This window comes from Dermacentor variabilis, chromosome 10 (assembly GCF_050947875.1).
Source record: "Dermacentor variabilis isolate Ectoservices chromosome 10, ASM5094787v1, whole genome shotgun sequence".
In the NCBI taxonomy this organism is placed as follows: Eukaryota; Metazoa; Arthropoda; class Arachnida; order Ixodida; family Ixodidae; genus Dermacentor; species Dermacentor variabilis.
Window position 1 is genome coordinate 28,691,466 of NC_134577.1, and position 26,331 is coordinate 28,717,796.

The 26,331-nt window shown below is 50.1% G+C and overlaps 1 protein-coding gene across 1 annotated transcript; it reads right to left on the reverse strand.

The window, feature by feature from the left end:
* Positions 1 to 5,575: 5,575 nt before the first annotated feature.
* Positions 5,576 to 24,594, reverse strand: LOC142560226 (A disintegrin and metalloproteinase with thrombospondin motifs adt-2-like). The gene is made up of 9 exons (XM_075672173.1): positions 24,198 to 24,594; positions 20,889 to 21,298; positions 20,351 to 20,483; positions 16,516 to 16,596; positions 15,701 to 15,847; positions 13,677 to 13,936; positions 10,253 to 10,412; positions 9,745 to 9,834; positions 5,576 to 9,267 (listed from the first exon to the last, which is right to left on the reverse strand). The coding sequence occupies exons 1-9, from the start codon at positions 24,330 to 24,332 to the stop codon at positions 9,055 to 9,057; spliced, it is 1,629 nt and encodes a 542-aa protein (XP_075528288.1). The 5' UTR covers positions 24,333 to 24,594; the 3' UTR covers positions 5,576 to 9,054.
* Between the last annotated feature and the right edge of the window lie 1,737 nt (positions 24,595 to 26,331).

A 26,331-nucleotide genomic window follows, 5' to 3' on the forward strand; every position in this document is an offset into this window, starting at 1 on the left:
CAACGTCGGATCCAGCGACATTCCTTCTACGACCACTCTTGACGAACTCAAACCTCCCGGTTCATAAACTTCTGTGTCGTAAGATTCTGGCAAATTATCTGTTAAGAATACTTCGTCTGTGTTCCCTGGCCTCCATCGCGGGTATTATCATGTATGGCGTCATCGTGTTGCCTTGCCAGAAGGTGTCGCGCATAATTCACTTGTCCCCGTCAGCTTTTAATAAAAAAAACACGACGTGTGAGCGGTCATGATCGTCGGTGTCGTCATCGAATCTTCATTTTCATCGTAGACGTCAGGCCATCTATCGCTTTTCTTGGATTGCACTTTAGACTTGCACGGCTGGAATGGACATCTACAATGTTTTCAGGTTCCAAGTTCTTTTCTTTGTGCAAGATCCCGCAAGTAGCAGACCCAGTTCGAGGCGCAAGTCCGAGGCTCACTGTTGGTGTCCAAGGCTTATTCTGTTGAAGACGGTTTGAACATTTTGTGAGACCGTAAGCTTGCTCCCTCTGCGGTTTCTGTAGTTATGAGCATCGCTTTCATGGTTGTGGAGTTGAATGAATACGCTTTACTCTCCGTTCATTTGAGATACATTCATGACTCTTGAGGAAGTAGGATAATGGCACAAAGACGAGGACATCGCTATTTTTGTTTCTGTCGCTCGCTCGCGCGGTTATACCGTCACGGCGAGTTACGACATACCCCAAACCAACGCTTTGCTTAATCACATAACGAGGGAGCGTGATAGAAGCGAGAAGATGGATGAAATTCGGCACTTCGCTAACCGTTGGTGTTACTATGGCTGTAACTTGAGAAATTGGAGCGGGTAACATGACGCAGGTTTCGTTGTCCCGATATCCACAATGCGACGTGTTTTCCATCAGTGCAATCCGCTCGTTATGGCTGAATGATTCAGCGGCCGTGCGACCGCGTTGTCTGAAAGTCGTGGCAATAAGCAAGAATGAAACATTTACTTAAAAAGGATTCTTAACAAATTACAGCTTACCTCGCAGTCTAAATAGATGCTGTACTCGGCGCCTGATAATTTCTTCTGGACAAAGCTACTGGCTCAAAGTATTAGCAGGAACTTAATGACTAGTTCTGTGGTAGCAGGGTTCGCAAAACTAACTCCAACCTAAATGTTCATAATTTTAACCTGTATGCACCTTTTTTAAAGTTGAATATGAAGCTTTCTTCTAAATGTTCTTATTAGATTACCATAACGTCACGCTGAGCGCATCTTCACTCAGCCTGCTTGTGTTCGACGTTTTCTTCTTTTTTTTTCTATGCACGTGCGCTGTCTAAAGGTGTGTTACTCTATCCAAGCGTCGTGGTATACATGTGCTGTCGACTATTGTTTTAAATTTCTGTTGAAATACTCGCGTGTATGCAGAAATGCTGAAAGCCTTCGCTTCACTTTATTAGAACTTAAACAGTGTGTTGGCTTTTGCAATGTATACTGGTTTTTCTATAATGTTTTTCTTTTGCAAAAAGGTGCAACGCCGAGCAGACATAGACTGATCGACTGCTTGCTTCCATACGTGACATGCTTACGCGCACTTGCCATCATAAGCACAGTGTTACATATTCAGCGCGAACGCTCTCCATTATGAACGCTCTTACCTACTTATGTATGCGCACGTTGCGTTATCTGCGCGTGCAATTTACGTCAGCTGGCAGTGTTGGCGCCTAACGGAACCACGGCAGTAGCGGGCCACGGAGGATTTCCTTTGCAGTAAGCCAGGCATGAGGGTACAGGTTACACACAATGGTTCGTCATGCGACTGAGAGAACAAGCAAACGCACAAAGAACGCCCCGTTGACGAATCATCCGGCGAGAAGGCATGGCGCGCAGGGGGGCGCGTGGCAAAAATAAAAAGGTGTTGGAATGTGAGGCGGCTTCCACGTAGCGTTGCCTATGGGATAACACCTACAGTACCAGACTGTGTGCCAAATGGTTAGGAACCGAGGTGCAAGAGGCGAAGAACAAAGGCTTTGTGACTCAACAATCTGTCAGCGGTTCAACCGTATACCATTACAGCGTGAGGCATAGGACTGCGGTACTGTGCGAGTGCTAGTATAAAGACATGCGTAAAGTATATCTAGAGATCGCGCCACATGTAACGCCGTCGACTTCTGGGTGCATCCGGGTGAGGTTCTTCCTGCTGACTGCGCGACCATGAAAGGTAAGGCGAACTTTATTCATCCGGAGTCCGGCTCCTGCAGTACGCTTCAAAAGCTGCGGTGGCTCACTGACTATGATGTTCTCCTGCTGAACATAAAGTTGAGCGTTCGATTCCTGATCTCGAAAGCCACATTCAGATGAGGCAGAATCCCACAGGACCTTGTATATTTAGATTTAAGTGCACGGTAAACAACCCCAGGTGACCAAAAAACTAGTGTTAGGCTTTCCGAGGACCTACGGCAGCTGACGCTTTGGGACGTCGAGTCTGATCAGTCATCATGTGGCAGTATGCTTTAATAATTTATAAACAGTAACTATTATTCTCATCGCGTACGTCGGAAATGTATCAGATAACTCCGTTACTTACACACAGTGCCAGATATGTACACTATAAGAACTGATGCTCAAACGGTAAGCGATGGCCGCACGACATCAGACATAGCGTTTACTGGTGTGAAAGGTTACGCCTCTCGCCACTCTTCTTTTTTTACACACAACCATTTATTGATATGGCGAAACAGGTCATAAAGTTAACGACACCTCACGAAAGCAGCTGCAGGCAAAAAATTGCCGCGCTTGCGTGTAATGGAGTACGCACACGTAAACAACCATAGACGTGCTATCGACTTCGCGCACCAGTTGTAAAGCCACCAGAGCAAAACGTGTGGTGAGGCTCACGGGGCACTCATTTTTCAAGAAATTTTGAAGGGTAAGTCGGGTAGTCCTACATCGAAAGACCATGGGCGGCTTGCACAAACATTTAATAACGAAAATAATAAAGAATTTAAGAACGCTTTCTTGTGCGGACTAGGCGTTTTCTGTGGAACATTTACGAACGCGTTCTTAAATTCGTTATTATTTTCGTTATTAAATGTTCGTGCAAGCCGCCCCTGGAAAGCGACGGGAGCGCCACCGCGAGGCCCCGCGCGGCACGAAACGGCCTGCGCGTTTTCTACAGTGAGTGCACATCTCCCGGGTAGCTTACACTCGAAGCACTGCGTGCTATTGTTCTCTCTGCGTTCAGTTCGTACGTCACACGTGCGCGCCCGGCTCACCGTGGTGCGACACGTCGGTGCTTCCATCCCTTGCCGATATATTACCGTAGCATTACCGACGCTCCGTGTCTCATTCTCTGCAACATCTGCCACCCAGGTATAAGGGCCACACAACGCCTTGTCACTGAGCACTATAGATGTGGCCGTACGTGAACGCGGATATTCGCCTATGTGCCCTGTAAGAGCTGCGGTCGGGCACGTCAAGAAGGGCTAGCTGGCCCATGCCGCCGACCGACTCATCCTCGCTAAGGACGTAGTTGAAGGAAGGAACTCGTTCTCATCGAGAACGAGGAGTACGGGATTTATTTACAACATCTATATGAAGGGTGGAGAACGTTACATTTCATCAGTCTAGCATGACTGAAACGAAGCAGACCGAGGAGCCGAAAACGGCTGCTTAAGACCACCTCTGTCTTCCCTGGATCCCTAGGCCAGGGAAACTGCCGTCCAACCTTCGTCCAATCGGAGCGTCCAAAGTCGTCGAAGCCTTTGAGGGCGAGGGTTCACACACTCACTCCCGCACTTTTGTTTCACTGAACACACCGAAAGGAGTGGAGCGTCGCAGACAGGGGTTGTCACGCTTGACTCAAGCTGGCACGTCTTGGTTTCTGAGATGACCCCGCAGTTAGCTGCCGCGTCTGTCAAACGACCGTGGCGATTACCGGAGTCCGTGGGAGAACTCCGTAGAACACCCTTTTCCAGGAGTTTTCTTGCTCCAATTGGTCCGTGAAGGCGACAGCGAACCAGAAAGACGCATTGTTGGCTTCACGAAGCGATTGGTCGCAGAGGGCAAGGATAGGCTAGAAGCTCACTACCCCCATTGGCCGATCGTAACAGCCCGCAGTCGCGTGCCATGCCAGTCTGCCAAAATGACATGTCACACACACACACACACACACACACACACACACACGCACACACACACACACACACACACACACACACACACACACACACACACACACACACACACACACACACACACACACACACACACACACACACACACACACACACACACACACACACACACACACAAGGTCAGGCTGCTTTTTCCCACCCGCGGACGTTGCGATCCCGTGCTCATTGACGTCGTTGCCGCTCTTCCCTCGTCACACGGTCTCAGATATACCTGCTGACGATGGTCAATCGTTTTACACGTTGTCCTGTGAAGCTCAGGCAGTCACGCTACGTTTACTGCAAACCGGGACGTACCCACTCCGTATTTCATAAAAAAAAAATTCACCCCGAAAGAGAAATTAGGAAAGGATGTAACATGTGCGATGGCATCATTGACATCAGACACATGCTGGCGGGCTGTCCCGCGACTCTCGCCGACCACGAATAAAAATGGCTTTACTGGCACAAGATGATACCAAGCTCTTCATATCAAGATCAAATACGGGCTGTCCAGAGGGTCCACGATGGCGCCATAAGGCTCGGCCTGGCGGTGCCGACGTGGATGCGGCCCGCCTCGGTCTGAAAAGAACGGGCTTCAGGACTCTAATAAAGTTTTGTGAATGAATGAATGTGAAGCTGTGCTGATTGCGGACGTCACAGCCAAGAATGCTGCCTATGCCTTTGTCTCCGTTCGGATCTCACGTTTTTGGTGACTGACTGGGGACGCCAACTTGAGCCCGCGTTATTCACGTCCCTCCACCCTATCATCTCGACATTAAAACGCCGCCGCGATATGGCTCGCCACCTAATGCGAGCGGCACGGCCTAGATGGACTCCATGGCCAGATGAAGTCTGCCCTCACGGCTCGTCTTGACCGCGACCACTGGGTCGATCATATGTCTATGGTGCTGCGACGTCGATGAGCCGTCTACCACAGATATCTCGGATGCTCGGTGGCTGAACTAGTACTCGGCGTTCTCTTGCGGCGTCCAGGCGATTACCTTGCCCCCATCGACTTATCATCACAGCACTGCATCAGTTAACTTTATTTATTTATTTATTTCGCAGTACTGCCGGCCAGAAAATGTCTCATGGTGTTCATGTAGAATTACCCTGTGTGTTCATAGGGTAATTGCAGTGCCAGACTATTTAGCCGATTTGAGCACCATAATGTTTTTTTTCGTTCTTGTGCGTCACGAATTTCAGCTTGAAGTAAGCGCTCGTTCTGCCTTTACCTCGCTTCGCGCCTTCGTTATATTCCTCCTTTTCTTTTTTTTTCTTTTTTTTTCGCGCTGTGTAGCAACCATGCAGTCTTACGTACTCGCTCAAGTTTCCGAGCTCCCAAGTACGAAATATTTTGACACGGAAGAGCGTTACTCTTTCTCGATAAGAGCTCAAATCACAACCACTCATGAAAAGCACGCAGAGAGCAAACTGGAAACATTTTACATTTTTATTACTTCGGTCAACAAAAACTTCGCGGCAACGTGCGAAATTCCGCGTCGCTCAGTATAACAACTCCATTATACTCCGTTCCATATATAGCAGTCAACGCTGTGGAAGCTACGCAAGTAGTTCGGTCAGGAAAAGTTATCAGCTATCAGTTTGGGCGTTCCGTCCATGCTTCGCTGCGCGCCAATGACGTTCGCTCGCGTGAGCATGCACATGAGGCTCCCAGCGACGGGTCACAAGAAAAAAACCCGAAAATAACAAAAATAAACATTATATAGAACAACGCATTAGCAGCTGCATACCACAGTGTGCTTCTTTCTAAGGAATAAAACGTGTTTCATTCAATACCGAGCCCATATAAACAACAGTTGCGCCTAATTGCGGTCAAAGAACATCGAAATACATCCAAGCGCGAACGAAGCCACTGCAAGAAGTATCTCTAGCCTCCACTGTGTTGACTGCTATGTATGTAACGGCGCATAGCTCCCAGCGATAGCAACGTACAAGTACAGGACATCGTAGAACTAAACCAGATCTATACGAGCAACCGCTCCGCTGTTCTTAAGATCGTGCAAACACTCGTACGTCAATGGACACCAGCTGCCGTATGTGTATAGTCGCAATAACAGATGAGTGAGTCAGCGAAGCAGGAAATACGTGAACGCGAGCGAGAAGCTATAATCCCGGACGCATCGGGGTAACGTCGCCCACTACAGAATACTGGGAGCCAAACTTCAGCGCCTGTATAAGGCGTGGCACCCGGCGGTACAATGAGCATCGGTCTGCTGCAACAAAATCCTGGCAGCAGCGTATTTCGCGTTAGGGGGCGTGTAAGCTTGCGCAGGTATGGCCGAATCTTCATTTTAAAAGAAACTGCTCTGTCAAGCATCAATGCCATGTCGACACTGGTATAGAGAAATTACACCCTTTCGGCAAAGGGGGGCCTGCGACACGTAATAGTATTTGCAAAATAAACGAGAATACTAATTGATAGTCCTATTGTTCTTTGTTATATATTTGCTACTTCGCGCGTTCAGCGGGAACGTTTGAGGACTTGTCCCCAAGCCTTGCCTTTCAAAAGTATATATATTTCCGGTAGAATTTGTCGAAAAATGTTTGTTCTTTTTTTTTTGCAACTGAACAGAGGCGACGTCACCGTCTCTTCGTGGCGTCATTATTCGCAACTTGTCGTAGGGTGAGGCGTTTCTGAGGTCTTGGCCAAAATTATTACTGGAAGAATAGCTGCGACAGACTACGTACGGTCTATACAACGCCTGGGTGCTCTTCACGCCGAGGAAGTAAACAAGAAGAGGAGTGTTTTTATGTCTCTGAAATCAAAGGCATTATTTATTGCATTCAGTGTCCATGTATGCGCTAACAACTAGATCTACACTACGGGCGTATATTACTTCTTATCTTACTTCAACTTCATCTCTCACTCGAGCTGTAATCAGCGCTCGAATACCAGTTAGACGCTTTAGGTTTGGTGCGCTCTGTGCGTTCAGAATAGTTATTGGTGCTCACGGACAAAATTAAGCTGCTGGTCCACCTGCAAGTAATTACACAATCCTCGATGGTCAGGCCACCTAAAACAAGTCACTCATGTTTCGCCCATGTTCGATCGCGACCGTCCGTTGTTGGTTCCAGTGCTCTCGGTCAACCAGCTTCTGCTAACTTCTGCTACGTTGGTAGTGACGCGTCACAGATGCGTAACGTAGGCGCAGACCGGAAAGGGCAGCTCTCTCTCTCTCAAGTCGAGGTCGCGATCGACAGCAACGCAAATTCTAGCCTTCTTTCCTCCTGATTACGAGATGAGCGACATATTCGCAACAGCAGGCACAGGTTAACTGCCGCTCACCCAAATATACCATATAATACACAAACGTAAATAACTTGCCAAACACACCCTACATGATGTCGCGCACTACAACTGAATCCATCTTGTCCTGCATGTGAGGCTCATGAGGGCCTCATGCATGTTGCAAAGGCCTGAAGAGTGACCTCCAGGAGCCTTACCAACTCTCTAGTAGTCCTACATAGAGTAATTATACCCCCTAGGGCATAGGAAGACCTGGAAAGATACGGGGGCGCCCCCACGAGGCCCTTCGGCACGCGCGGAACGACATGCGTATAAGAGTACTTTTCACACTGACTTCACGTTTACCAAAAACATTGAGTCGGAGTTGACAGCAAGCGGCGCTTCTCAAACGAGAACTGTCCACTATGCAAAGGCTCGAGACAGGGCCGGGAAAGCCACGATAATTCTGTATTACTGAGGTCTGGTCTATCAAGTATGTCGAGTACGAAACGAGAAACTTCACGCATTGCGTCTGACGACTTTCGCCGGTCGGTTCCGCAGCGCGCTTTATCAGCGGCTAAGAAAATTGTTGCGCTGTTGCACTACATGTGTACTACTTAGAGCGCAAAGACCAAGACGAATCTCAGCATGAGAAGCGCTTTTGCGTTGCCTATCTTGTTCGCACAATAAGCGTCGCAGATGAAACACCAACTAGGCATTTTCATCGCTTGACTCGCGGTGTGGCAAATGTTAGAAGCACCAGAGTACTTCGAATGCGAAGGCTTCGCAGCCGCTGCAAGTACCACGATGAAATTTGGCCATGTGTCGGTATCAGCAAGAAAAAAAGCGAGGGCTTCTTTCTTGGAGTAACTGAGCATCACTGAGCATCAACTGAGCATCAACTGAGCTGATGTTTCGGAGCATCATCAGCTGATGTTTTCGGAGTAACTGAGCATCAACAGTAAATTATTGCAGGATTTTATCTGGCATCTAACGGGCAGCTTGGCGTGGAAGATATGGCGGCAAGCTGCTGCGCGTCACGTGATGGGACACACGTCCAAGAAACAACTCTTTTTGAACAAGCCTTCAGCAGGTCCTTCGCCGTTCACGAGTGCTGTAACCATGCATTCAAAGCCTCGTGAAGCATCGCATCGTGCGTCGCAGTAGCAGCCCGCGGAACTAATTGCAGAAAATGTGTATAGCGAACTGATTTTGTCGGTATGTGTTCACTTAGCGTGGGAACACAGCGATGAAAAAACAAGGCGTCGAAAGACAGGCCGCACGAGCACTGAATAAGCAACCATCGCACGTGGCTAGTACTTACTATCACGTGTTTCGCGTAATTCACACGCAACAGAACTTGCTGGCACGCCTCACAGTGGCCTACAGCAAGGCCCACCTTTACAACAAGCGGCTTCTTCTGCGAGAGACGAGAGGTCCCAAATAAGTGCTCTAGGTCAAGCCTAAACGAACTTGGTACCCTGGCCTGCGAGCCAGGATTAGCTCCATGCCCTTTTTTTAACGTTTCGCACCGGTAAACATGCAAGGCGACACTACGGCTAATACCACGCTTTTAGGCATTGTATGCCTTGCCTTAAATTACGCAGGAACCTTCAACACAGAACTGCTTGTACTATAGGGCTGTCGGAAACGCAACGTCCGTCTCAGAACCAACTGGGAAAGCCGCGGCGGAACCAGTTGTTCCAGATTCTCGTGATGTCGGGAAATACCACGTTGACCACGGACCGCCGCGTCGACGTCGTGGGGTTCGTCGTCGTGGTGACCACGGTGCTTCGTGGCGCCCTCTTGGTCGATGCCGCGAGGCTGCCGCCTTGCTGGCCCGCCGGACGCACCACGCACGACCCCTCGCGGCAGTACTGTGCACGAAGAGAGGAATCGAAGTCTTAGAGCGAGGGTGGCGTGAAGATGTCACTGAGAACTGAAGCCGAGAGACGGCAGTACTAAGTTCGCAGTGAGTACACTGTTTAACTTGAAACAGGATCTAATATACTGCTCTTGTCGCCTTTTTTTTTTCGAATGCAATTGCCGTGTTGGAGACTTGAGCAGAAATATACCCACCTGAGTATAATCCTTCTGATCTTGGCAGACCTTCAACACTTATTGGCATCTTGTTCACATTTCTTTCTATCGTGTCCTATCTCGTTCTCGATCCTTCCATTTCTAAAGCTCATCACTAAAACCGCGGCACCGACGGCTAGCTGTGTCTGGCATCTTTCACTACGTAATTATACCATCGCGGTGACATCTACCGATCCTGGGTGGAGACAGAATTTTGTTTTATAGTGTCTACCGAGCACGGACGCCCGTCAACTAAGGTGCGCGTGCATGCGTACCTTGCCCTTTGCGCATGCGGTGCCGTCGAGAGCCGGATGAGCGGGGCTGGCCCAGGATCCTTTCAGACACCACAGTTCACGGCATACGTTCTGTACAGAGATACAGGAAAGAAAGCGTTACGCGCGTTTCTACTTAACACGATCACAAACGTCAAGATCAGTTTCTGTCCTTCTGTGCTAAACACTTTAAATGGCCGCTCGGTCTTTCATAAGCGCTATCGTCAACAAACCCTTGACCGACGAAGTCCCCGTGTCAGAACGTTGGCACCGGGCCGACGTTTCTGTCTTTCGCCCACGGCTGGTCAATTCATCTCCACCTTCCTGTGACCCACTTTGTCTCGATTAAAACCAAACACAGCATCATCAGTTCTCGCAAAAATTTGAACGCCAACACTGCCGAACGACAGTTTGATAGCTTGAAACAGGCTTAATCGCGCTATCTGCATGCTAAGTCACATGCTGTCGCGCACTCGAAAACCGGAGTGTCAGACGATGGGCGTATACTTGCATTGAAGGGGCTCCTGGACGAAGTGTACGCACTGTAGTCCGTTCCCAGAGCCAGCTTGCACTGGGCGTCATCCGGGAAAAGCTGACCGGGCAGGGGTTCTCCGTCCAGCTCGGCCACTGGCTGGCTGGTGCGAGAGGCCAGACACGACGACGTTCGGCTTCTGCGACCGGACGCGACTACTTTGCAACCTGGTCCGTTACGTCATATCGGCACTACACAGTTGCTATAAATTGGCAAATTCAAACCAGGGACCCAGCAGAAGAAAAGATCGATCAATCGATTCGTTCGTTCGTTGGTCGATTGACTGATTGACGTCCCAAAGCAGGTGTATATGCGAGACCGTAATGGTGGGCTCCGAATTAATTTTGACCACCTGGACTTCTTTAGCATGTACCTAAATCTAAGTACCCTAGCGTTTTTGCGTTCCGCCGCCGTCGAAATGCGGCTTACGGGAATCAAAACCGCGACGTAACACTCATCAGCAGAAAGTCATAGTCACCAACCCGTAGCGTCGGGTTACAAAGTATGTAACCAGCATACTTTTACGAACGGGACTTTCGCGAGAACATTTTGCGAGCGCAATGACTTCTAAATTCCTTCGCCGTACGCGCTCCGTGTTGTGCCTCTTGCATAATCTCGCAAACCATTCCACGCAATTGGTCGCGCTCGGTCTGCACGAGGGGGCAGACGTCGACACTTTCCGCGTGAACAACTTAAGTGTCGTGAACAACTTAAGTGGACAACTTAAGTGTCGCTACGACTCTTCGGCACGCAAAGCAGGAGTCAGCTGAAGCCTCGCCTAAACGACGGCGTCATCTGAGCGAGGCAGCAGTGCGCCAAATTGGGCCGGTTGGATACACACTTGGGCGAAGAAACAGCATTTTTTGGACGGGACAGAGAAATAGCGAGAGAGAGAGAGAGAGAGAGAGAGAGAGAGAGAGAGAGAGAGAGAGAGAGAGACGGCATACGCGAGCGCTGTGCATGCGCCGCCTTTCAAAGCACCGTTCAAACAGTGCTGCTTCTTCACCCAAGACTGAGCGCGACCTCCTCATTGACGCCGTCGATCGACTGACGACGCATCATCTCTACTGACCTGAACTTTTGGCGCACAAGACGAGTTGCCCAGATATGAAGAAACAAATGTATACCTTTCAGAGTGCGGTAGGCCTGTGCGTCGGCTGACCCGCTCTAAAGTTTGTCAGGCTCGAAACGGCACCTGTCCTGTACTGTCCTGTGGCTACTACGCGCGGGGTCAACGCCGGAGCCGCTGTCGCAGCGGGTAGCACTGCCCGCAAACAACCTGCTTTGTTGAAGGTTCTGCCATGCATGCTGAATGATTGCATGCATGCTGACTGATGCATGTCAGTGATAGCAGTAAACGCCTTAGCATAATGCCTACGTTACGCGAGATCACCGTAGCGGATCGCTACATGATGATTTTGGCCACCCGAGACTTTCTTTTTTCTTTTTCACATGCGCCAAATCTAAGCAGGCGGACGTTTCTGCATCCCGCCTCCATCAGAATAAAATTGGCGCGACCGATAATCTGACCCGGGACGATGTGTTCAGCAGCACAACGCCTAAGCCGTTGTGCTTCTGCACCGGTGTGGGTGAAGCTCTGCAGTCCAAACCGAACCAACCACCGTCGTTCGTGGCGAAAACGTGCATATTAACTATTGCTAAATTCGTGGCGACACGAATATTCGAACGAACACTTTTACCATTCCTTTTTTATGCTATCTGTTATTACTATAATGGCACTCTTCCTGAGACAAGGATCTATTTCCTTTCTTTTCCTTCCACTATGCGGCTGCTACCTTGCACGATAGGCCGGTCCCGGAAATAGTGCAAACCAAGTTAGTATATGGTCATCATACACCGGGACCAGGCATGACAGGGGCTTGGAAGAAGCGTGGAACGGAGCAAGAACATCTTCGATACGCGGCGAAGCGTTGTTCGAAACGTGAGTCCATGTTGCTGGCTCGAAGACGCCGCAAACGGAGCAGCGTCGAGCGGTGGCAATTGAGCACCGAAGATCTGTGGTCAGCATTTCACCCAGAAACGCGAAGCGGAGCGGCGTTGATATGTAGTGGATAATGGCTTGGAATATGAACGCATTTCTTTTTCAAATGTTTTTTTTTTTTTGCACGCCAACGTCAAGCCGGATTGCGTTAATACGCAGTGACATATAGCGATACGCAAAGTCGGGGCCGAACAGCGAGTGGTGAGACACCAGTGGAACGGGATGTGACGGTGTCGTTTACGGGTGGAAACAGACTGATTTCCTTCGGACGTGTGTGCGGTGCTGGAGCACTAGAAAGTTACGTCGAAAGACGAGCCGTTTCCGGTGAAAACGCGTTCAACTACGTCGTGTGCTCCATAATTGCAAATGCTTGCTAAAGAAGAACAGCGTTCCTCACAAACACAAAAAAAGGAGAAAAAACTTCTCTTACGCAACGCGTGGGACACGCGTAACATTTTTAATTCGTCTTCATTTAATAATGATACGTGCTTTCAACTTAAATTAATGTTTCTTTTTCTAATACGATATCGTAATAGCTCGAATCAGTGAATGATACAATTTCGTTCTAATCACATCATTCTTCAGTATGGAGTAGCCCTTAACAGTTCTTTGGGATCTCCAGTGCGCACTGCTCATCATAAGCCCACTTTCCTGCACAAGTGATATTTAACAACGCTGATGATGATGATAGTTGGGGTTTTACGTGCCAAAACCACTTTCTGATTATGAGGCACGCCGTAGTGGAGGACTCCGGAAATTTTGACCACCTGGGGTTCTTTAACGTGCACCTAAATCTAAGCACACGGGTGTTTTCGCATTTCGCCCCCATCGAAATGCGGCCGCCGTGGCCGGGATTCGATCCCGCGACCTCGTGCTCAGCAGCCCAACACCATAGCCACTGAGCAACCACGGCGGGTCTTTAACAACGCTGAGCGGGCGAACTCGATCCCGGGTGCTGACAACGTGTTGTTTGCGAAAAATGCCGGTCAACTTGCTGGCCAGCCTGACTGACGGCACATTACAGCGTTGAGGTCGTCTCCGCTCGCTTTGAGCAAACACAGGGTGTGAAATCAGAAAGGGGGGGGGGGGGTATTCTGTAAGAGTCCACCTAGTGGACTGTCTATTTCGGCCGCCGCTGATTGGCTAGGGCCGCTCGTCTCCTCCTCTCTCGTACACCTGCATCCAATCAGCAGCGGCCGAAATGGACAGTCCACTAGGTGAACTTTTACAGAATACCCCCTCAGGACTGAAAACAGGGCTAGTCATACAGGTTGCATGCGCTGCAACAAGCAAAAACTCAGCGCCAAGACAAAGAAGGACGAACAACGCCCTTCTCTTAGCGCCGAGTTTTTGTTTGCCGCCACGAAACAAAAGGTGCCAAAAAAAAAAAGGGCCGCTCACGAGAGGAAGTCCTCGAGGTACTGCCCCGAGCAGGCGGACCAGCGGGTCTTCCCGGCGCCCGTCTTGGCCGACATGATGAAGCTGTCCGGGTCGCAGCGGTTGTCAGGCGGCCCGTCGTGGTGCATGCCCAGCGAGTGGCCCAGCTCGTGCGCCACCACCAGCGCCGCTTCGAGGCTGCGCGCCTCGCTCAGGGTGCAGCTGTAGCGGCAGCGACACATGCCGTTCACCCACGCCAGGCCCAGCACGCGGCTGTTGTTGCCCTGCGAGCGGCGTCCCGCGTGCGGCGTGAACTCGCGCTCCGCTCGCGATTGATTGAAAACTGTTATTCCACCGAGCTGGGGTGCCCGCATCTTAACCTACACGTAGGTAGGGGGGGAGGACGAAGCAGTCTCCGCGCGTTGAGGACGGTGAGTCTTCACGGCCTCAACGACCAGGCGGATTGCTCGACGCTCCGCTCGCGAAAGAACACGGGTGTCCCTCTCGATGTCACTTCCTGTCCCCTTCAGTCACGAATTACGTTCGACTGTCGATAAATGTGTGAAATTTATGTAACTTTGTGCCGAGAGGCTGGAGACTCCATAGAAAGAAAGTCGAGGTGCTATAAGAATGACTCTGTGCATTTTATAGAGAGCCACCATAATTACACAGTAATTCAATATTCATTTATTGTACACTCAGTCGTGCTACGTTCCTTCCTTAAAAAATATTGAGTCACCCATTCGAATTACATGCGCAGGTTAATCATTGGCCAAAAGCATCGCAACACAGGAAAAACATCTTTCGAAATTACTACCGAAAGCCCCACTTCAAACGTCCCGTCAAACACGGTATAGTGCCTTCACCAAAGCGCTCGTCTGAAGCGATAAATTTCGCTCAGAAAGGAAATGGATGTACTTTAGGAAAGTGGAATGTTCAATTTACTCAAAGCTTAATGCTCGTCGTCTATTCCTTGCAACCACTGCGCAGTAGCGGCAAAAATAAGTTGCGTTCACAAACGTGTACGCAGTGACTGAAGGGGCTATTCTGACAGCGCGCGTCTCTTACTTTTCGCCCAGTGCCTTCGGGGGCAACGCGTCGCCTCGCGCTTTAGGACGCGGTTAGAAATGGGATGCTGCTACCTGTGAGAGCCTGAAATTCAGACTCCCGTTCACCTTTCAAGTTGTCCGAAGAAGATACTACGGTAGCGAATTTAAGCAAGGATTCTATGACAGACAACAAAAAATAAAGACCGCGCACTCATGTGCCAATCCTTGGCCACGTTTACAGTAATGAGACAGTAGCGTATCACATTTCTTAGCGCATCACGGTAATTACTATGGAGCTGCATTTACCTCTCATACATGCCGGAATCTGTGTCCGATCAATTTGCGTTCCAACGGTGAGTGCAGGAGTTCACACAGCGTCAGCCGTCTGACTTTTCGTGTGTCTCTCAATGCGATACGCCAGGGTTTACACGCACCGTGCGAGACGACACTCCCCGTCTCCCGCAAGCTGCCCCCTATTCCTTGCGCACTACCACCGTTTACATGGATACGATGCGCCAGAACTGCGATTCGACGCGTCACTTGTTGCATTCACGTAAACGCGCACGTAAAGTAACATTCACTTAATTGTTTCGGTACCCTTTTATTTTCGTTATGGAAACGAAATGAGAAGAACGTAATGAAAAAACGTGAAAGAAATCCACTCTAGACTCAGAGTGATAACTGCGGCCCATTACCTGACAATCGTGCAACTTTGAGCATTTTATTGTAAACCTGCCATGATCATGAAGTGACCTTGCGATGATGTACTTAATTTGCTGTGTTGAACATCGTGTGATCACTGCATGTCAGCGCGAGCTCATGCTAGTTTCAAAATTTTCCTCTTTTCAATCACTTCATGCTGTTCACGACCACCATCACCAGCACCGACGTCAACGACGGCAACGACGGAAGTGTACGTAAGAAAGAAAGAGCTTATAGAGCTGTAAGACGTCAATAACCAAGACTTCGCTGTCGTAACATTGTTCTAGCAGCACGCACCTTGACAAGGTCGAGTCCCGAGAGCATGAGCGCGTGGTCCCAGCGTCCCAGTCCCTGCTTCGCTGCCAGCTGGTTGCGGTTGCACTGCCATACGCAGAAGTTATCCAGGTAAGCGTCGATGTCACCACCGCCAGTGCTGGGACCCCGCTGCAACAAAGACGGCCCGATCACGCCGTAGGTTATACGTGTTACATCAGCAGAGCGTCGACAAGCAATACAGTTTACCTGGCAGTGAGAATGTACTGGCATATCATAAAGACGCGCAAAATGAAAAGTTAGGCGGCAAACATTTCTTGCTTGCGCCGTCTTGAGACTGTCCCGTCAACGAGCATCGTTAAACCATTTGTCTGCCCCCCCCCCCCCCGCCTCTACGCGCACACACACAAATTCATAAAAACATGCTTCAACAATGAACGGTTCTTTTCTCGCTCTTTCCTGGTCATTATTTTTGTTGTGCGTTCGTCTGATGTTTACGCTGTTACGTTTACGACGGATCAATGCCAGTCAATCAAGCCGCAGAATAGCTTACGCTGGCACATATGCCAAACACATATTACTGTGCGAGCAAGGCGTCACGGCCATTCATGTTAAACGCACTTGGTATCGCAGAAATAAAAGCACCTTCAGAAATCTGAGGTTCGGTATCTCGTTAACAAAAAGACCAAGCCGGAAAGTTTTCTACAGAGAACTGTAAACAATGTTGAAGAAATTGTATTGATTTGCGCGCCACCTTCACTTATTTGCTGCGTTGAGTACCGATACCAAGCGTCATTATCTGAAACAACTTCTGCCGTGTATACTCCGTGCCAGCTCACCTTGGAGTCGACGAGCTCGAGGTTGACGATCTCCAGTTTGAGCGGCTGTCCCAGAGACCGGTACTCCAGAATCAGCTGGACCTGCGGTGAAGAGACGACAACGGCCGTATTCGCAAGGCACGTCCTCGACTGCGAAGCTCTAAATATTCACCGAGGTCTGAATCCGAAATAGTTTAAGGCAACAGCTTGCAACGAAACAGAGTGGCAAACAAACACGCATAGCGCTGACTTCCAACTGATCTTATCGGCGACAGGTGACCCATTCTTTAAACATTCAGAAACAATAGTTCAAGTCACTGCACCCGCTCTGGGAACAAGATGTCGCCGAACAAGGCATCGTCGCTCTGCGCCACTAACACCTTACCGTGCCAAGACTAACGTTTTCGGGTATTCTTTCTTCCCTCGCACAATAACAGAGTGCAACAATCTGCCCGTTGAACAAGTGACCGGCATTGACTCTATTGAACATATATCTAATCAAATAGGCCGAGTTCTTCATGTTTAATTAACCTGCTGTTGATACTGCTGCTTAATGAACCTGTTGTTGTTATAGTTGCGGTACTTCTAGTTCGATATGATTTCTGATTTCGCACTGCTGAAGCTACATAAAATGATTTCGTTGTATCGTTTGTATGATGTAGCATTTTATTTTATTGATGTTGCTGTTTTTTCTAGTTCAATATGACTTCTACTTTCGCACTACTGAAGGTGTGTTGCATAAAATGATTTCGTTGCATCGTTTGTATGCTGTAGCATTCTATTTTATGCATGCGAAAGCATCATATGGCCCAGTGAGTGACAACGCCAACGTCTGTAGCAGCGAAAAGCCACCTGAATTCCCATCGGCTGCGACGCCACGTCACGAGCGCGCCTCGACGGAGCAGAGCGAGCGAATCAGAACAGCTGCTGCATGCTTCGATAGCGCGCAAGGTGTTTGGTGAGGGGAGAGGGCATCGCCGCGACGCCACGTCACCAACGCGCCTCGACGGAGCAGAGCGAGCGAATCGGAACAGCTGCTGCATGCTTCGATAGCGCGCAAGGTGTTTGGTGAGGGGAGAGGGCATCGCCGCGACGCCACGTCACCAACGCGCCTCGACGGAGCAGAGCGAGCGAATCGGAACAGCTGCTGCATGCTTCGATAGCGCGCAAGGTGTTTGGTGAGGGGAGAGGGCATCGCCGCGACGCCACGTCACCAACGCGCCTCGACGGAGCAGAGCGAGCGAATCGGAACAGCTGCTGCATGCTTCGATAGCGCGCAAGGTGTTTGGTGAGGGGAGAGGGCATCGCCGCGACGCCACGTCACCAACGCGCCTCGACGGAGCAGAGCGAGCGAATCGGAACAGCTGCTGCATGCTTCGATAGCGCGCAAGGTGTTTGGTGAGGGGAGAGGGCATCGCCGCGACGCCACGTCACCAACGCGCCTCGACGGAGCAGAGCGAGCGAATCGGAACAGCTGCTGCATGCTTCGATAGCGCGCAAGGTGTTTGGTGAGGGGAGAGGGCATCGCCGCGACGCCACGTCACCAACGCGCCTCGACGGAGCAGAGCGAGCGAATCGGAACAGCTGCTGCATGCTTCGATAGCGCGCAAGGTGTTTGGTGAGGGGAGAGGGCATCGCCGCGACGCCACGTCACCAACGCGCCTCGACGGAGCAGAGCGAGCGAATCGGAACAGCTGCTGCATGCTTCGATAGCGCGCAAGGTGTTTGGTGAGGGGAGAGGGCATCGCCGCGACGCCACGTCACCAACGCGCCTCGACGGAGCAGAGCGAGCGAATCAGAACAGCTGCTGCATGCTTCGATAGCGCGCAAGGTGTTTGGTGAGGGGAGAGGGCATCGCCGCGACGCCACGTCACCAACGCGCCTCGACGGAGCAGAGCGAGCGAATCGGAACAGCTGCTGCATGCTTCGATAGCGCGCAAGGTGTTTGGTGAGGGGAGAGGGCATCGCCGCGGCGCCACGTCACCAGCGCGCCTCGATGCAGCAGATACGGCGACGCGACGCCGAGGGCCGAGACGGGTTGTCGTCGGTGAGACAGTCGCGCGAATCGCGCGTGCTAGTAACGCCCAAGTCGAATCCTATCACCGGACACATTTCCCTTTCTGTTGATGAGAACCCAAACGAGGCGAGACAGGAAAAAACGCCTACCACAAAGAGCCTGGTAAGAGACAAACAATGATTCGCAACAACAACAAAAAAAGAATACAGGCAAAACACTGGCTATTTATCGGCTATTGGCAAACATGCATCTAGGTAAAGCGACATAGATTTCGCGGCCCGGTCCCCTAAAAAAACAATGTGCAGCGTGTCTGTAATGATAAATTGGAAAGAGTTAGACTTATTGGGCGCAGTTACTGGCCCAACTTGGCGCTTACCTCGAATCTCACGCGTACACATTCTGCTTAACCCATCGATGCCTTCGTGTGCATGAACCCGACGCGAGCAGATCGGGCCAAAACCCAGGCTGAGATTACCGGACTCGACAGCGCGTTTACGTGAACTCGTTGCTGACGGGACGAGATGCCAGTGGCGAACGGCCTGAGAAACGAGAAAGCATCCCGCGAACGCAGCGTCTTGTTCTTAGCTCCTGACTACGAACCGTCGACCCAACCCGTCCGGGCTTACATGTACCTTGTCAAGCATGTCAGCGCTGTCAGCCTACACCACGTGAGCGGACTGGCTAAGCCCGACTGGCTATATATCGTTCACACCAGCTCGGCATACAGAATCCGTCACTTTTATCGAGTTTACGTAAACGGCACGAACGGCCGGATTTAAAGCTGCAACTTCTCAACCAACTCAACGTCCCTGCGGTCCTTGAAGTGCGCAAGCATAAGGTCGCAGTCAACGCACGGCTCCCAAAGAAGGGCCCCTACTCATGTCTTGCTGAAGGGCATTAACGGTTTCACTCACGGCTACAAAAGCTTCCAGAGTATTTGATTCATTGGCTGCTTGATAATATGGATACGTGCAGTACTAAGATGTTCCGGAATAAGTGCCGGCCCAAGACGGTGATGTCCTTTGATAAATGGACATGGCCAAGGAAGGACTAAACTAAAGAGACCGTGAACCAAGAGCATGAACTATGCTTTGCCCTCTCACTCTTCCTCGGACAGGTTTCACCCACCATTTTAAACAAACTCTTCCGGTCTGATCTGATGCGCTACTAACTGTTGGTCGCCCATCAAGAAGAGGAATTATTGTTTGTGCCGCAGGACTGGTGAGCACGCAGAGATAGAGGAATGTATGTAACTTGTGGCCCGAGGCCAAACTCAAATTACCACATGAGTTCTGCGAAAATCTGCAACGTGGCGTTCACGACAGGAAATGTTGACCTGAAAACCGTATTACCTCAAGCAGGCTAGGTGATTACTTTTCACTGCCCCGTTTCGAAGAAGATGCTATTAGTGATAATCATCATCATCAGCGTTATCGTCCATCATGAATGGTAGCACTAAGCTACAACACATGGAAACACGCGCGGATTTATCAGGAACGACACTGTCTTCGCTGTTGAAACTTACGGGGCCGGCGATCCAACTCGGCACCATCGCCTTTCCGCAGCAGTCACTCTAGCAACTGAGCCATAATAGGGGGCAAGCCGATGGAAGGGAGAAGGCGAATTAGTCGAGAACTCAGAGCGCTGGAACGCTGAATAACCAAGTGAATTACAAAGACGGAAACTCTCAAGGCGGAAGAATATTCATCAAATGGAAAGACAAACTATAGAGCAAATATACTTACTGAAATGCTATAACTCCAGTGTATGATGATAACACTTCATCCGTATCTACCCTTTCGCTGTTTCTTGTACTGTGCGCTGTGCGCAGAAACATACCTGTTCAAGGACAGCCGTGAGCTTCGTCTGCAGTGCCCGCTCCGTGGCCATCGCATTGCTGAGCGCAGCGTCAACGAACACTGCGAGCTCAATGGCACGCTCCCTGGACACCGCAGCCTTCGTCTTGGTGGCCCTATAGGAGCAAGGCGCGTGCAAGAATGTAACCGCATGCAGTTCTCGTATGTGCAATTCATACCCCTCAGTTCAAGCTTAGTAACCATCACGCACTATATTCAACCGGAGGACTTTTCAAACATGTAGATGAATATAGTACCATTAAGGTCTAACTTTGACATGTTGCATGCTTTCGAGGTCACTCGTAAAAGTCTGCAGTGTCGTTTATTGCGTTTCTTTCTTCTTTGGAGAAAAATGACGCAATGACTACCCCGATCGGTGGTTAGTGTAAGCTAGCGTTAGGCGGCGACGACCTGTGACTTTTTTTTTTTTTGCTTTCGTCGCGTGTTTTAAACCGACGGTGGATCGCCGTGCGACCCCTTCTAGAGGTGTCGCCCAGAGCGAGCAAGAACGACTCGTATACCTGCGTCTTCTGGTGGACAGCTTGCTCCAGAAAGCGAGTAACTTGGACTTCGGGGACTCGCGGCGCACCACGTGTCCGCCACCATCCTCGATTTCGACGCTCGCGTCCCGGGATCCCTGAGACGGCGCCACAGAGATCGCTTCGCCCTGGGCCGTGATGACGAGGGCGTGGACTAGTTTCTCACCGGGACACGCGATCACTACGGCTCGGCCCGCGGCGCCGACACCCTGCTCGTAAACCGGGCCTTCGTAGGCACAGTTCTTCACTGACGCCGCACCGCCCGGGAAGGACTCAACTGCCGCGCGCTTGCTGCGAAGGGGCACGTACAGCCGGCGGTCTCCAATGTGCACCGACAGCAAGTCTGGCTCGAAGAACACCTGGACTGGCTCTTCGCTGGTTGCATTGCCGACCTGGGGAAACGTGGAACAGAAACAGAGTGAACTGCGAACTCTCTAAAGTCCGACGGGCAGATCGTCATTAACAACATCATCATCATTTATAATCAGCCTATTCTATGCTCACTGCAGGATAACAATATCCCTCATCGATCGACAATTGCCATTGTGTTGTGCCAGCTGACACCACCTGAAAATGTCCCAATTACATCACACCACCTGCCACCTCTCGATTGAGCTGGACTTCCCCTGTCCCTCACTCGGTAACTGCAGTATATTATCGGTTACCTGCCCTAAGCCTGCCTAACTCCTGTCCTTCTTCTTAATTTCAACTAGCATATAAGCTACTCCCGTTTGCTTTTTAATACACGCAGCTGTCTTCGCGTATCTTAACGTTACGTCAATCATCATTCGTTCCATCGCTCTTTGCGCGGTCCTAGCTTCTTCTCAAGCTTCTTCATCAACATTACTAGTCTAATAAATAGAAAGGCTTACGAGAGGCTTCTTTCATAGATGCCCAATTATTCCCTGTTCGGCGTCAGCCGAACCAACACAATGCATGCCAATTTCGTAATCTCAACATTCCATCAAATCCTGCTATCCCCCTCGGCCGCGCTCCTATTCCTTCGGAACCAACTTTGTTGCACTAAGAGACCGCAGGCCATCTTCATGTTTTACGCATTACATAGCCTGCCCGACTAGAACGGCAACTACAGCGGGTGAAGTTACGTTACACATACGCGTATACTGCATACGACAAAACATCCCTTTAATCGAGGAAAAAAGAAAACGAAATTTAGTCGCAGCCAATAGGTCCGACCTCGGTTGAAGGATGCCTCACTCGCCTGCATTCCCAACTATGGTGAAGAGGCGAGTAAATTTAGCTTTTTCACAAAAAAAGTTGGCATCCACCTGTGATTCAACTCGACAGCTCAGAATTTAACAAATCATTTCTCTTCCCTATGCTTTGCTTTGTTGTCTGTATAGTCGTCATGTGGTTGTTACTTAAACAACGAGTTCGCTGTGAACTGTAGATGAACCGTAGAGGAACCATGAAGGAACCATAGAAGAACATGATAAAAGCAAGACTGAGGAACACTCGTTGAGCCATATTCATATACAAATTTTATCGGTACAGTCATCATAAGATAAACCCGCCGTGGTTGCTCAGTGGCTATGGTGTTAGGCTGCTGAGCACGAGGTCGCGGGATCGAATCCCGGCCACAGCGGCCGCATTTCGATGGGGGGCGAAATGCGAAAACACCCGTGTATTTAGATTTAGATGCACGTTAAAGAACCCCAGGTGGTCGAAATTTCCGGAGTCCTCCACTACGGCGTGCCTCATAATCAGAAAGTGGTTTTGGCACGTAAAACCCCATAATTTAATCATAAGATGACACTTGCGAACGACGTTGCCGCAAAGCACCGTCTTTTTCTCAAGTAGCATGAATACGTCAGCCGTATATAATTCGACTCACTCATCCGTGGCTGTCCGGAAACTTCTACGTAAGTTGTTCGTTGTTAAGCTCGGCATCCGGACCAACGACCATCAGAGCTAGAATAATAATGTCGTGTGCATCAAGAGCAGAATAGTTGTGAACTTAATATGGTCGCTTAATTTGGGGGGCAGTTCGCTCAAGGCTCCGGGATCGTTCGAGGACGCCACAGCCGAGTAAGACAGCCAAGCTTCGGTGTTCAAAAATGCAAACTGCACAGCTAGACAAAAAAAGAAAAAAGGGGAAGACGTTAATTAATTCACTCAAGTCTTGGCATGCCCGCGCTTATATCAAACAATGACTGCTTCATCAACAGCTTGAGCGTTAGGACATACCGCTTATTCAAGTAGTCCATTTCAGTTTATCAACAGTCCTCAAAGTCGACTGAGGCGAACAGGGACAATCTTTTAAGGGCGCTCAGGTTATCCGCCTCCCAAGCTTGCGCAGTACGACAGCCGCGAACTGAACTGTATACTCGACTACCAAAGTCCTATAGCTTCAAAACGTTCCAGCAATTTCCCGCAGTAGCGCTTGAACAGCATCCGGTGATTATAAGTCAGTCAAATTTTTGTTTCATAAAAGCACACCGAACAGCCGCGCCTAATATGTTTCAAGAGGTCGAAATACATCTAAATTGAGACTTCCCGTATGTATTTCCTAATAACTCCACATATTTTCTACATTATCCTCACGGAGAAGATGCGAAACTGACGCTCTATACTGTCAGTGAGATGCCGAAAATGGAATGGAAAGCATTTGAAGTTCATGGAAGGCGTACCAAAACGTTTCAGAAGGTATACATGCGACAAAATGTTCTGAATTCACTATGAACTCTATACAGTGTGCTAAACTTTTATGAATATGCTGTCCAAGAGTCAGACAAAAAGCGTGGCTTGTTTCAACTACATTGTCGAAAACCTGAACGGGTGGCAAGCGCCAACGAAAGAGGAAAGTTGTGCTTCGAATGGTCGCGCAGAATAACTTGTCGACGTTCAGAAAAAAAGAGACCTTGGCTAACCTACAACCGCACGCACGCCATACGATGAAGAAAGCTGAAACTGAAGGGTTAGCCGCGTCTTACAGCAGTTTCATGTAATGGGGTACCTACAGAAGGATTCTAGTCGTACCGAAACTCTCTGCCCGGCAAAGCCTAGAAGGTACAAGGTTGCGGACTACCATCAGCGCAGCTGATACGGCGACACAGCAGGCCTGAAGCTCCTCAGTAACTGCAGTTCCAGATTTACGCGTACGATTCGTTCCATCAATTAGAAGCCAGGACTTGAACAGTTTCAAGAGTGCAACGAGAAAGAAAGGCCGAGTTCAGCCTTGAAATTCCGCACATTAGCTGGACACGTGTCCCCAAGCAGAGGCCTTCATTCATTCCCAGCTTAAATAGGGCGCGTAAGATGCGGGCTTACCTGGCCACTGCACGAGCCAACCAGAAGCAGCAGTTGAAGCGTCACGCCGACGGCTAGCGACGTTAGCATTACAGCACTGCGCGGCAGACGAGCGGCGACGGGCCGTAGCGCACGGCGCACATCGCCGGCGGCCATCCTTTTTTCGAATGGCGCTCGCGGCCCTCGGGTCCTTGGGTTCACAAACGGCTGCCTGCTCGGGCGTGACGGTCTCTTCCGGAGACCATCCACCTCGCGTTCGCAGCTTCGCTGTCGGAACCACCGAGCGCGCGCTCGCCAAACCCGGCGCGCAGCGGCACGTCGCACGGCTGGTCTCGCCGACAGACAACGAGACCTGCGTCCCGTCACCGACGCTGGCGGCGCTGATGCAGCCTTGGCCCTGAATCCCGACGGGAGCTCGCTACACGCCGCCATATAAACACATACGCACGCTACTGACTCACGGGAACACGCACGTGGGAGGTGCATGGCGCGAACGCAGCGTGACTCTGCAGTACAGCATGCGGCCAGGTATGCCGCCTGTCACCTCCGGAAGGCGTTGGCAAACACAGAAGTGCATACCGTGCGTGCCCAGTAACCCGCTGTCAAGACCCACGTTCGTCGTAGCACGCCTTGCGGACCAACTCTGACGACTTGCCGACATTTTTTTGTTGTTGTTTCCACACGAGCTGTCCGCCGAACACTGTGCCCTCCGGTAGGCAACGACACGGATGTGGACGCGGGTTCCAAGATCACGACGAAGCTGGGCGTGCGTCAAAGAGGTTCATCGAAAAGCGGCACTTACACCCGGTGGCCAATACCTACAGACCAAAGTTGGCGTCAAAGATGCTCATTAAAGAGCAGCACGTACCCATTGGCACATATCGAGTGATATATAGTAAGGTTCATTACAGCGCAACACAAGACACGGACAAAAGGTATAAATCGACGACAGGGCTAAACGACGACACAGTGATCTAAGCCGGCGTCAGAGAGGTTCACTGTAGAGCACGGCATACCCGGTGACCCAAACTGGTCCAACGGTTGGCTTTGAACCCGGTTTCCTCAGCGCAACACCCCGATACTCTACCCATTTGACCATGTGCTACCTATCGGCGGGAAATGTGCTACCTATCGGCGGGACCATGTGCTACCAAGTCGGTGGGAAAGAGGTTAGGCGCGGACAGACACGGCATACCGCAAAGTGGGGGAAGTTCCCAAAGAATGATCATAGTGTAATGAAGCAGACATTAATATATGCCTTGCTGCAACTTCGACGGTGACATTTCTCACTGTTTCCACCTGAGTTGTTCGCTTGTCGTCAACACCATCCCAGGCTCTGAGATTACGACAAAACCGGGAACGGCTTCCTGTAACAGGGTGTGCTTGAAAAGGCCAGGGATTTATATCTGGAACCTATAAAACAACCAATACCTCTGCCGAGAAATAAAATTGCTGACGTAACTTACAATACCGAGAGGCCAATCGCGACATTGTAGGCCTTGAACATGACACCACGGTGCAGTACAGCCAGATATACGAAGTGAACGTACCATGTCTGGCTGAACGACACCGGGAAAGAGTCACCATGGACAGATGTGCAAAGTGCATAACCACTAACCTCCTGCTAAAACTTAACATGTAATATAATTTACACTCCAGCCTTAGCAACTTTTTGTTGATTCTGCCTATATTGTTACTCGAGCAGTGGTCAGTTCAGTCCTCATCAATATCCCGTAAATTCATTTCTTAAGAACAAAATAAGGACTCACCTGCTGTAATATCAAGCCTGAACTTAAGTTTGTGAGCCTATGCACCAATAACAGCGAAGCTCTGCTTGTCAATAAAGAAACTTTTTGCACATATTAGAGGTCAGCTACGACTTAGGACGTTCGGGCACGATTTTCCGGGGCAGTACGCGCCCGCCAGGTATCTGACGGCCATGCCCTACTGTCCCCGTCGGAAAACGTTACCATACACAGACACAGTACATGTCCATTAATCTGATTTCGAAGTCCCATGGTAACACGCTTAATGTCAGACTTTGACGACATACAACCTTTCCATATCTGCATTTGAGCTGGCTCGTCGAACATAGATATGAGATCTCGACGAGAGGATGACGTACTTGGTGTAACAGACTGCGCTATGTCTAAAA

Coding starts and splice junctions, on each gene's coding strand:
- LOC142560226 (XM_075672173.1), bottom strand. CDS start 24,332: ATGGCCGCCGGCGATGTGCGCCGTGCGCTACGGCCCGTCGCCGCTCGT. Junction 21,299..24,197: donor TTGGCTCGTGCAGTGGCCAG/GTAAGCCCGCAT, acceptor ACGTTTCCCCAG/GTCGGCAATGCAACCAGCGA. Junction 15,848..16,515: donor TCGAGCTCGTCGACTCCAAG/GTGAGCTGGCAC, acceptor TCTTTGTTGCAG/CGGGGTCCCAGCACTGGCGG.